The following is a 13,528-nucleotide window of genomic DNA, read 5'->3' as shown; positions in this document are numbered from 1 at the left end:
GCCAAACCATATCATGTAGGTTCATAATCTCTGAGGAAAGAATAGATGTCACTTTGTTGTGTTGCGCCAGTAAAGGTAAATGTTTGATAACTATCATTTGATTACCCAGTACTATATAATTTTCATGGCTAATGACATTTTTTGGCACTGTAGGCTACAGTCAGTGTAGTGTAGTGAGGTCAGTGGCGGAGATAAGATGGAACAGGTCACGGCGGTCAGAATGTTAGAGACTGGTCATTTGAACCAACCTAGAGTGAGAGTTCCACCTGGTTGCGATGCCTGACTACTTCATCCAGCAGCTGAGTTCGTTTCACCGACTTGCTAAAAAAAGATGCCAGTCCCTCAACTGTTTTAAAGAATACCCTGCAGTCCGTTTTTGATTTTGCCGATTGTGAGAGCACAAGATTTAATTTGTGTGCATAACAGTGGATGAACAGTGCCTCAGGGACTTTTTCTCTAATTTTTGCCTGAACTCCATTCAGCTCTGATGCCATCACTGCGGCCCCATCATACGTCTGTGCAACTAGCTTTTCCTTGCAATTGTAATAATCTAAAATGCCCAAGGCATGCTCTGCCACGGTAGCCGCTCTCCCGTCCTTGCTGACGTCACTAAATCCCAAAAATGCTTCTTTAACTCCACTTTGGCAGACATACCGCAATACAACAGATAGCTGTACTTTGTTGTTTGTGCCAGTGGTCTCACTGACTTGTACGGACACCCAAGGGGCTGCATTTACCTCATCTTGAATGTTCTGTCGAAGACTGTCACTTACTGCCAAGATAAGGTCGTTTTGAATACAGTTTGATGGTCCAGAAAACACTGAGGAAACTTCAAGATGAATCGCCAACTGTTGGTCTTTCTCCGCATGAGGTTTAAGAGCGTCAGAGTTTCCCCGGTTTGATGAGCCGGTGTTTTCCTTGTTTCCCCTGAAGGCTAATTCTTGTTTCCCTAAGTACCAAGCAGCACATATCAAGTCCTTCAGAATCTCTCGATTTTCCCTCACCTTCACGTTGTGTGCAGAGACTTGCGGTTTGTTAGCCTCATTTAAAGCTAGGAGTGCAGTTTCCAAAAGTTTTCAATGCTATTTGGTGTTGGATGTGTGAACTGGACCACTCGTGCTTGACTAGCGCTGCAGGTAGGTTGTTCAGGACAAAGTAGCTGGCACCTACCCATACATTGTCCCGCTCTCTGGAAAACAGAAAACAAGGGAAGCAGTACAGCCTGCTGGTGGTAGCATCGGATGGTATGATCGGATGGTTTTCTGCCCTTTATGCTGGTGGAGGTCAGGGAGAGCTGGTGTAGGCCTGCCTTGCTTGATGACCAGTAATTTTTGCTGGTAATCCAGTTTATTAATACTCTGAAGGCATACATGGTCGACATTACTGATTTCACTCTGAAGTGTAGCTAAGCTGCTCAAATTCAAATGAGCTAGCTTGCTTTATTGATAGCACAAATATCTGTAGCAGTTTAGCACCTTGATGGCTCTGACTGGCTTCCCGCCATAAGCAGTGCCTTTCCCTGTCCATTGATTTCGCCTTAAGCTATGCAATACACACGCACAACCTCCAAAATTCACAATGCTAAAGGCAATCCTGAAAAAATTAGAGCCTACCCTTCCCACTGAAAAAGTAGGCGAGCTTGTGCGCTATACGGCATTTCGCTCTTAGAAGTTTAAGGACTTAAAAAGGACAAGGACATAAAAATATCATTAAAAACACGTTATAACACAGCATACTTGTAACTAGAGTGAGACTTTGATATGTTGTTATGAATTTGTTGTATGGTTATTTTGATTAAATTATCGCAGGGTAGGCCTATCCTGACTGCATATCATTGGCTAAAGTACACTAACACTACCTGTCTCATCACCATCCTTTAGTTATATATACTTAGCACAAAAAGTAAGAAATTTGTGTTTGGTAGATTATTTCTTTGTTGTAACAATGCTTCTTGGCAATAAATCTTATACTGCTGGAAAGCCTGTTTATTTCCCTTCTAAATGGTGCCACATTTGTAAGGAACATGCATTTGTGGGATGAGCAGCAGAGCTGAGTATGTGGGTTGCGCCCATGAAACATTTGCCAAATCTTCTCTGCCAATGCCAAACAGCTTATTTTGCTGTTGCTATAGACTCTTGTTTTTAGCTTCTGGTACCCCAGGTGCTGACAATCAGGTGCCTGATATAAGATTTATTGCCAAGAAGCATTGTTACAACAAAGAAATAATCTACCAAACACACATTTCCTTACTTTTTGTGCTAAGTTTACATGTAAGCCTTGAGTTGCCTGCTGTGAGCTAGTTTGGGCTCTAAATAAATCAGTAAGCTTGACACATTTGGCCAAATCATGTTCCAAAGCCTTTCCTATCTTTTCCTGATGTGTCCCACTTTTCTGTTTATACTCTCCAACGCTCTTTGCCTTTTCATCTCGTTTTGCATTAACTTGTCATGCCAGCTAAGAGCAATCACAAACTAAAACAGACCCGTGATCCACCAGTTTGGGATTGGGGGGGGGGCGCACTAATTTCTCCTATTCACGAGTTTTTAGTGAGGAAGGTTTCAGGGAAACAGGCATGCTAGTAGCACTGATTATGTGAGTGTGTGTGTGTGTGTGTGTATTTGGAGTTTGGTATCAAGCCTAAAGTCTTAGAAGAAGCCAGATTATCAGACAACATTAACCTATAGAAACTGAGGCTGCTCCATCAATCAATGAACGCAGCACATCGCGGTTAGGAAAAAAAGAAGAAGAACAAAACAGATGGTCGGTTGTATAGTGACATGGTTGAACTTCATGGTGATTCGAAGTTTGATGAACGATAGGCAGGACTGCAACGGTGAACTACCACAGCAGGCTGGAATTAATCTATTTAGGGTTTTTTCTCTGACAACACATTGATAATATCACATCTCTTTGTTCTGAGCTTGCTTCTCTTCATCCTCTGCCAATATCAATGACAAGGCTGTCCCATCATGCCCCAAAACTATGTCAGGCTACATGCAGGCTGTTATCCAGAGAGACTCACAGAAAGACAGCTGTAGAAAAACAGTCGTTTGTATTCATATGATATTCATAACAGTCTTTCTTTGCATCACGCCACTCGCCTTGTACAAAATATAACTAATACGGAGTACATAACGTAGAATGATCTGGATCAACTTAGATTTAACCGCTGAAAACAATCAATCGACCGATCACTGAAACAGTTGCAGAATTTGAAAGAGGACTCGCATCTTCTGAGGTGGAAATTTCTCGTCTCAAGGAGGAAAACTGTCATCTGAGGAAACTGCTGGATGCCGTTTATAAACCTGAAATGCAGGTCAGCTGAATCGGCCGTACTAAATGGTCCCTAGGTGTGTGTGTGTGTGTGTATGTGTGTGTGTGTGTGTGTGTGTGTGTGTGTGTGTGTGTGTGTGTGTGTGTGTGTGTTTGTGTGAGAGCCCTGTGATGGCTTGGCAGCCTGTCCAGGGTGTCTCCCCGGCCCCGCCTGCAGCCCAATGACTGCTGGGATAGGCTCCAGCATCCCCATGACCCTGAAAGCAGGATAAGCAGTTTGGATAATGGATGGATGAATGGATGAACTTAGATTTTTTTGAGTTAAACCTCTCTCTCTCTCTTCCTGTCTGTCTCCCTGTCTGTCTGTCGCTCTCACTCTCTCCCTGTCTGTCTGTCTCTCTCCCTGTCTCACTTCCTGTCTCTCTCTTCTTGTCTTGTCTCTCTCTCTCCCTGTCTGTCTGTCTGTCTCTCTCCCTGTCTGTCTCTCCATGTCTGTCTGTCTCTCTCCGTCTGTCTCTCCCTGTCTGTCTCTCTCTCTCTCTCATTGTCTCCCTCTCAGCACTCTCCTGTTGCTATAGTGACACTAATAAAATTGTCAAAAAAAACGAGCCTCTTTCCCTCCTCTGGTTTCTCCAGCAGCAGGACAGAAGCTGCTGCTCTGCCTGTATACACACAGCAAGGCACTGATGCTTTATAATCCGGTGGCTTAGTGAAATGATCGTTACGGAGCGGATAAAAGCGCCATTTTTGGTAGGATGGTTCCTTAGGGTCAGTTATTGGATTTTAGGGTAGGAGCCCCTGGAAAATCTCAATTTAAAATATCAAATTGCAACACTGTCAATGTCAATGAAGTATCTGAAAAGCCGCCTAGTATTTTTCAGACAATATGCCTCATAAAATCATCAAATCACTTCCAAATGTGATAAAGTTGGCCAACTTTTACAGAAATAAAGTCCCCAAACATTAAGTATTATCAACAACACATTTAATGCAATGATGAATACAAATGAACATGCATCTTAATGTGAAAACATGGGGTAGAAGAGGTGAGTTACTGTTTATTGTGTCTATCTGTTACAGTTGCATTTGCAAAGAGGTGAGCAGTCCAAATTTCCAGTGCTGCATTTGCAAGAGCTACAATCCCCTTTACATGAGCAACTGATGAGCTCTCTGCAAGCTCTGGAGACCTCAGGAATTGTTAGCCAGACTGGCACCCATGATCCCGATTCCTTGATCCATCCGTAGCTCTCTGGAGAAGGAATGGCTTGGTGGGTTTGTGTACTGGTGGTCCAGATGCCTGCTTGGTAGACTGCCCGTTTCACGTGCTGGAGGAGTGCATTCTGGGTAGGAGGTAGTTTCTCCATTGTTCTATTTTCTTCACAGAAGAGTTCTTTTCTTTTTTGGTTAATTGAGTTCGAAGGACTGGATTTGTCATACAGGATGACAGTCAATCTTTCAAGCTCACTGAACTGCTGGCTATCTACGTTTAGTTGCTGGAAGGGATGCTTTGCCAGGTCGATGAATGTTTCTGTGGCAGCATCATAGGCTTGCCAGGCCCGCCAAGCTGACTTTTTACCTTTTCCATTGAAGGCAGATGTAGTGTCACAGCCGGAATACGCATGAAACATAGGCAGAGCTCTGGATTTAGGTTCCCCCAGGCTTTTGCACAATGCTGTTGATGCGGTAAAATCTGTACTTTTTGCCCGTCCCAAAAGCCACCCAGATGTCAGTCAGGGGTTGAATTACCAGTAAATCATGAAACAAGCCTGCAAGGATGACGATGACATCAGTGTCCACAGTGCGCACAAGGACAGTTTTCGCTCCATGCTCCAGTGCATGTTGTACATGGACCACAATCCTAGTGTCAGCCTCCTCATGATTGCAAGAGTTCATTGTGCTACTGGAACCAAAAGACGACACAGCTTGCTCTGATGTGACATGCAAAGCTTTGGTTTGTGGCCAGCTGAACAGTTCAATCTTGGATGTCAAAAAGTCAAACAGCTCCTTCTTATTGCTTGGATAACGGAGAAAATCCATCCAATTTCCAGGCAGCTTTGTCGGGCCTGACACTTTTCTGCGAACACCTTGTCCTCTCTTTTCGCGGGTGGACTCCTTCAAACTGTCTGGGATGTATGTGTCCCATACAACATCCAGCCGCTTGGTATTATGTAGCTGCTTCTGTAAGTAAGGGATGAAAACCTCATCTGCATAGGTACCAAATGTGGTCACTCTCACAGTGGGCAGGCAGTGGACAATGACTGCTCCATCAAGGACTTTGCAGTCATAGGTTGAGGGTGGCTCTGGTTGCCCTGGGTGCTCAAGACATTGCAGCAGGTCAGATTTGGTGCCGGTCAGATGAAGTTTCCCAAAGTCTGAGAAGGAAGGAGGGAAGGACTGTACCTCATGTGCGAAGAATTCATCCAAGTTACTCTCACGGTTTTGCATAGCTATATATAGCTGGCCAAAGAGTGCCACGTTGTTCTGAAGCCCTTTGATCTTTTTCCCATGTTTCGCCATTGTCTTGCGTTGAGGTTGCCTGAAGAGTGCCAAGGCATTCCTCTTGATTGGATCATGGATAGAGCGTGTCCGTTCTTCAAGCACCTTCTTGACAAACTCCTGATATTGTCTCGTTCCTGTCTCTTCCAAGATGAGTACTGTATTCACGACGGATTTATCTGTGCAGTTCCGGCTGTCAAGAGTCACAAGATCTTTGAAATCATCCAAGAAAGGATTTCCCATTCTTTTCATGGTTTCAGATAGACTTTTGACTTGTCTCTGAAAGGTCTTCTGCGTTGCAAGACCCTGCTCGTGGTGCTGGAAGTTCTCTTCATTATCCTCTTTGAGATATCCATCTTCAAATTCCCTTAGCAATCTTGCCAACTCTGGGCCACACAACTCTGGGCCACACAACAACAACAACACAACAACTATTCCAGATTGCACCAGCTAACATTTTTGACAAGCCCTAGCTAGTTGCTAGCTGAAAAACAGACCTCTGTGCTAGCATTAGCTGTTTAATGGAGATAGCTTAGCTAATCATCTTTACTTCCATATGCTCATTTAGCATCATACAGCACATTTTCATTGATTATTATTGTGATTTTTACCTGAATTTCACTTGTTTGGTTGCAGCTCTGTGTGAGACTGTGTTGCATTAAGACAATGCTGATATGTGATGAGTTATGGAGGGAAACTCATTTTGACAGTTGAGCTTATTTTGTGTAGCGCCATCTGGTGGTATGAATGTATAGTGACACCGTATTTGTATATTTGAACAACTTGATGCTAAAATCTAAAACAAAAATTAAAGAGATAACACTCTCCACGATGAACAGGGCATTTTTATCACTTTTTTTTAAATTTCCGCCTATTGTGTGCAGGGCTATATGGAAGATGTACAGGCACCAGGTGTCTTTGTACTCCATTTTACACATCATTAGGGGGGTGTTAATAATCAGAGGACAATTAAAAATCAGTATCAACTTCTTTTGTGTGCAATAAATAACAATTTAGCCCTCTTTATGACTCAGAAAAAATATTTTTTTGAATACAAGAACAACTTTTGTGTTCTGTATGGGTATTTTCAATATTTTTGTGGGGCTCCTACCCTAAAATCCTTTATTTGGTCCTAGAGAAGCCTCATGCAAAATGTGGTGCTTTTATCCGCTCCGTAACGGTACGCCCTAATATGTGCGCTAACCCTCTGGACTATTAAGCCCTGCCAGCTCACACGTCTGAGATGCACCGATCACTGCTCAGGAGACGGGGATGCAGCTCTGCATGACAAATCAACCTACCTTAGCCACACAGAGACTCTCTCTCTCTCTCTCTCTCTCTCTCTCTCTCTCTCTCTCTCTCTCTCTCTCTCTCTCTCTCTCTCTCTCTCTCTCTCTCTCTCTCTCTCTCTCTCTCTCTCTCTCTCTCTCTCTCTCTCTCTCTCTCTCTCTATATATATATATGGAGCTATTCTGATAATGACCGTGTGAAGCACAGGCCTGACTTCATCAAATGTAAACCACTAAAGCTAATCAGTTCCCGTGTTCCAATTTTCTCAATATCTAGTCCCAAATAAAACAATGAAATTAAATAAATAAATAAAAAACCACTTCTATTGGTTCTTACACAGTAAAATCATTTAAAAATCCTGGTTTTGACGCATTCTGACTGGTCCACATTGTGACAAAGGACCTGACAGATAAGAAGCTCTGCCCTCTGGACTACGCTGGCAGAATGATCCCATCCATACATTATCCAAACCGCTGATCCTATGCAGGGTCGCGGGATGCTGGAGCCTGGACAGGCCGCCAGGCCATCACAGGGCCAACACACACACCTAGGGACAATTTAGTACGGCTGATTCACCTGACCTGCATGTCTTTGGACTGTGGGAGGAAACCGGAGCACCCGGAGGAAACCCACGCAGACACGGGGAGAACATGCAAACTCCACACAGAGGATGACCCGGGATGACCCCCAAGGTTGGACTACCCCAGGGCTCGAACCCAGGACCTTCTTGCTGTGAGGTGACCATGCTAACCACTGTGCCGGCTCTACTTGTTTGTGTAGGTTGTTGGAAAACTACGCTAAGATAGTTGGTTAGACTGGGAACAGCAACAAAACAATCAAACATCTGATTATTTTCTTTTTCGTCAGGGAAAAAAGTGTTGAGACTAAACCCGGTGTCTCTGTACCTCACTAACATCTATTAAAGGCAGGGAGAACAAGGCCTTATATGGCATCACGCTGTGAACAACGTGTTGTATATGTCCACATGGCCTGGTGGTATGTTTCATCAGGTGCAGGGGAACAGCCTGAATCTACAGAGAGCAGATCTTAATGCAGGCTGTGGCCACTGACTGCCCTCACAGTAGGAGTAAAAAACCTGTTATGGAGGAAACACAGGAAGTCCCCAGGTTACAAACGCCCGACTTACGAATGCCTGTACTTACGAACAGACCTCCGTAAATAAAGCCAATTATTTAAAAAATAGATTTACACACAATGGTTCGTATGAACGAATGGACGGGCTACTTTGCGCGACGCTCAAAACACTGTGGGTTTTAGGCAGTTCGTTGGCCCGAGGGAGAACAACGCCACGCTGTCGTAGCCACTTTAAGTCGGATTGCGTAAACATTGTTGTGTGCGTTGTGTTTTGACTTACATTTTCGTGTATAATAATCAACTGCAGTTAGATGTCAGTGAGGATGATGTCTTAGACTTGCTTGAATCCCATGCTGAAGAACTGACCAACGAGGACCTTATGGAGCTGGAGCAGCAGATAAAAGGGCTGGGATCTAAAAACCCCGGAACCCAAGAAGTTTTTGATGAAGGAGTTAGCTGAAGCCTTTCGTCTCATCGAAGCAGTGATGGCAAAGTTAGAGGAGCAAGATCCTAACGCAGGGAGGTTCAGAAGTTAACCTTCACTCTACAGCAGCAGAATCAATCCCTGACTCTCCAGCACCAGGTCCTTCCTCTCCAACACCAGGTCCATCCTCTCCAGCACTAGGTCCTTCCTCTCCAGCACCAGGTCCATCCTCTCCAGCACAAGGCCCATCCTCTCCAACACCAGGTCCATCCTCTCCAGCACCAGGTCCATCCTCAACAGCACCAGATCCATCTTCTCCAGCACCAGGTCCATCCTCTCCAGCACAAGGCCCATCCTCTCCAGCACAAGGCCCATCCTCTCCAACACCAGGTCCATCCTCTCCAGCACCAGGTCCTTCCTCTCCAGCACCAGGTCCATCCTCTCCAACACCAGGCCCATCATCCAATTAATAAAGTAATTTTAATTGTTAATTAAGGCTCCTTCCGATATGCAAGACATCAGTTGGAATGAGAGAAAGTGTTAACCTTTATCTTTTCTTTTCTATCTAAACAGTTTAAGAAATGTGTCTTTAGGGCGTCCGGGTAGCGTAGTGGTCTATTTCGTCACCTACCAAAATGGGGATCACTGGTTCAGATCCCCATGTTACCTCCGGCTTGGTCGGGCGTCCCTACAGACACAATTGGCCGTGTCTGCGGGTGGGAAGCTGGATGTGGGTATGTGTCCTGGTTGCTGCACTAGTGCCTCCTCTGGTTGGTCAGGGCGCCTGTTCAGGGGGGAGGGGGAACTGGGGGGAATAGCATGATTCTCCCACGTGCTACGTCCCCCTGGTGAAACTCCTCACTGTCAGGTGAAAAGAAGCGGCTGGCGACTCCACATGTATGGGAGGAGGCATGTGGTAGTCTGCAGCCCTCCCTGGATCGGCAGAGTGGGTGGGGCAGTGACTGGGATGGCTCGGAAGAGTGGGGTAATTGGTTGGGTATGATTGGGGAGAAAAAGTGGTGGGTGAGGTGACGTGGTGGGGGGGGTATTTTTCTTTAATGTTTTTTATACCTATACACACATTCTCTCTCTCAATTATAAATACTGTACTGTGGTACATTTATTATTATTATGGCATTATTATATGTAGTACATTTATTATTATTACGGCATTATTATATTTATGATGTTTTAGGTAAAATATATACTATACGAAGACAAACATTTGACTAATTGGCGCTAGATGTGAACTGTACGTAACTGACTTGCATACAAATTGGATTCACGAACAGACTCAAAATGGAACTCATTCGTAATGCGGGGACTTCCTGTACTGAAAATATGGCCGCTAGCAGGACACACCACAAGTAAGTCAAATTGGGATCCACAGCAGTTTAACCAGAAGTCTGGAGCCAGTGGAAGGAAGTGCATTTTCTTATATTTTAATTAATCTGGCTCTGTCATTGTTGGTTTTTAGGACACTGCTGGGTTAGGGTGAGGGATGTGGAGGACCTTACCTTGACCTTTTCTCCCAGTTTCCCGATTTGCACGGTGCCTTCCAGGACCCTTCCAAGAACCCCCTGCTTGTACTGCTCCAGGGTCGACGCCTGAGGGGGAGGAGAGGGCAGAGGGAGGGTTACGGAACTAAGAGATGGGGAGGGAAATTGAATAGGGCATGAGAGAGAGGGATTATGATGAGACTGACAAAAGATGCAACACTCACTGGACTACTGAAGATGTAGTCTTACATAGCCAGGCCTAGCTCGACACTATGTTTTAGTGCTGTACTAGCACAGGGCAGATGTCTTACAGAACCTGTTACCATTCTGGAAAAGGTGGAAAAAAATGTTTAGGGTTGTTTGTATTATTTAAGTCAATCAGAATCATTGAAGGGTGGGCCTAAACTGCTTCATTCACCGGTGCCCTTGCAAAAATAATCCTGGGAGGAAATGCTACTGTGGTGGAGAGGCCTGGTATAAGGATTCATTACATCAAAAGAAAACTCCATCCGAAGATACTGACAATGTGTGTCAATCATCTGCGTTACAGATAAAAAACATAATCACAACTTGATAATCAGCATCCAAGATGTAAAGCCTGATTGCACAGAAGCTCTGGAGAAACCCATTAGATTGGTTAAAAGAACTCACAAATTATTAGCTTAGCTTTCAGCAAACAAGTGAGAACATCCCTTTTAGACATGTTTCCTAAACAAATTCTTTGAGTATCTTTAAAAGAATCCACTGAATGAACCAAGCAGGCATGTGATACTGCACAGTTCAAAACCTCGCTTAAGTTTTCCATATAATGACAATGTAGCTTGCTAACTTGCTGTTGCTCATAAAGACGGGGTCTTTTAAAATTGCAACATGGAGAGCAGAAGGAAGTCTAATATTGACTGAAAGAGTTGGCACAAATGGGAAACTTATTCAAGTGTGGTCTATCCAGTGAGTCAGACTGCTGAAGTTGTAATGCTCACTGGCCTGTTCTGTTGTGTTCTGGTGTGTGACAGCAAAACACAAGGGAGTCACAACAGCACTGCTTTCATATGCATGTATTGAAGTTGTGTGCATCCACCTTGATGCTACAAGTGAACAAACTGTCACTTGAATTAGTCTCCCTGATGTGAGGCTGGGACATACCAACTGAACATCTCATTCTAGCCCTGAACAAGAGGCTGAAACTCCCAGCAGGAATGGAGGTCCCAGAGCAGCCTGGGTTAGCCAACTAAGAGAGAAGGCTGGAGTTTGATTAAAGTACCAGACACCCAGCTGTCCCCAACATATCCAGCACCCTGACAATACACAAGCACCGCCTGCCCCACCATCAGAAAGCGGATTCTTAGAAATAACTCAGAGCTTGGAAGTGGATGCAGGGTGAGGAGCGATTGTAGCCTTTTGAAGGTGGTCTCAGGCCGCAAGCTGTAGAGCCAGCCAGAGCAAAATGCAGAGAGAGCAGAGGGTCAATGCTGGTGGACACGGACGTGACTGCTGGATCGTTTGAAAGAAGAAATCTTAAACTGAGTAGCCCAAAAGGTCATGTACTGTTTATGTCACAGGTTCAAACCAAAGAGAAGACATTTAGACCGATCATATCCCACTCAAGAAGCAAATGTGAGAAGAACATGGATTCCAAAGCAAATCAGCACGGATTTTATTAAACATTATCTGTGAGCCAGAGTCACAACCCATCTCCCCACAGTGATGCTGGAAAATCTCTTCTCTGTCATCCATGATCATTCTCTCTCTCTCTCTCTCTCTCTCGCTCTGTGACTTCTCTATCAAGATTATTTTCACATCAAAACAAATGCCAAGCAGATTTGAGTTGTCATTTTATGACAGTTAATTTTTTTACAAACTAAAGCGAAACCTCTGACCAGACAAGAGACATTTTGAGGAAGAGGTGCTTCAAAACTTTGATGCAGTACCTGAGACACTGCAGCGAGACTCTCAACAAAAGCAAGTCTGCCTTCCACAAAGATGTAAAAAAATATAAACAATCAGTAAGAAGGTGTTGTGTGTTTCTCTGAAAATCAAGCTATCAAAAATTGTCACCAACATCTACCTTATGGTATTGAAGAGCTTTAGTCAGTGCCTCTGAATTTTGATACCCTGTTGAATTCACAGTGTACTGTAGTATTGTGCAAGTCATGAATGAATCATTCGAAACGAATGACTCTTTTTACTGAGCCAGGAGTGACAACTCCTCATCTCCATTAACTTGTTCACTTACTTGCCCCTCCCGCTAGCTAGCTAGTGCAAACTGCGAAGACGAGGCAAGACAATATGTAACGATGGTGCAACTGTACTTGTGGAAATGTATCAAGTCAATTAATGTATTAACCTAGCCCTGTGAGAAAATTGATGCTTGTTTCAACTCAGTACTCACTCTCCCAGCCTGGAGCTGAAGCTATTGAGCTGCATGAATCACTCACTCATTACTTGCTCTTCCAGCCCAGAGCTGAAGGTCTTGAGCTGCACGAATCCCTCAATTACTCTCTACTCGCTCTCCCCGCTCAGAGCTGAACTCGGGCTGCACGTATCCCTCACTCTCTACTCACTCTCCCAGCCCGGAGCTGAACTCGGGCTGCACGAATCCCTCACTTACTCACTACTCACTCTCTCAGCCCGGAGCTGAAGGTCTTGAGCTGCATGAATCACTCACTCACTCACTCACTCACTACTCACTCTCCCAGCCCAGAGCTGAAGGTCTTGAGCTGCACAAATCACTCACTCACTCACCACTCGATCTCCCAGCCCGGAGCTGAAGGTCTTGAGCTGCACGAATCACTCACTCACTCACCACTCGATCTCCCAGCCCGGAGCTGAAGGTCTTGAGCTGCACGAATCACTCACTTACTCATTATTCGCTCTGTCAGCCCGGAGCCTGCTCCCTGCCCTGAGCTGAAGGTCTAACTCGAGCTGCACAAATCACTCACAAGTTCCATGCCACGTCAGTAACCGGTCCATCCATCCATCCACAATCCAAACTGCTTATCCTGCTCTCAGGGTCACAAGGATGCTGGAGCCTGTCCCAGCAGTCACTGGGCAGCAGGCAGGGAGACACCCTGGACAGGCCACCAGGCCATCACAGGGCCCACACACACACATTCACCCCTAGGGACAATTTAGTATGGCTGATTCACCTGACCTACATCACTTTGGACTGCGGGAGGAAACCGGAGCACCCGGAGGAAACCCATGCAGACACGGGGAGAACATACAAACTCCACACAGAGGACGACCCGAGATGACCCCTAAGGTTGGACTACCCCAGGGGCTCGAACTCAGGACCAGCAACCGGTCATGAATTTTAATTTGTCCCTTTTTAGTAGTTTATTACTACTCCAGTCAGATTGGTCGATCATGAAATTTAACAGTGTAATTTCTGATTAGCAGACAGTGTTGTTATAGTAGGTGCCGTTATAGATGCCATTCTAAGATGGGATTG

General features: G+C 44.9%; 1 protein-coding gene across 1 annotated transcript in view; it reads right to left on the bottom strand.

The window, feature by feature from the left end:
• The window catches only part of cep89 (centrosomal protein 89), a 103,212-nt gene that overhangs the window by 38,534 nt on the left and 51,150 nt on the right, over positions 1-13,528 (bottom strand). Inside the window, exon 18 of the mRNA XM_056278765.1 lies at positions 10,096-10,185. Within this exon, the coding sequence (XP_056134740.1) occupies positions 10,096-10,185 (90 nt within the window). The remainder of the gene's footprint in view (positions 1-10,095; positions 10,186-13,528) is intronic.

The sequence above is a fragment of the Lampris incognitus genome, chromosome 4, assembly GCF_029633865.1.
Source record: "Lampris incognitus isolate fLamInc1 chromosome 4, fLamInc1.hap2, whole genome shotgun sequence".
Classification (NCBI taxonomy): Eukaryota; Metazoa; Chordata; class Actinopteri; order Lampriformes; family Lampridae; genus Lampris; species Lampris incognitus.
Note: the sequence above shows the minus strand (reverse complement) of the source record. Positions and strands in the feature narration are given on the sequence as shown.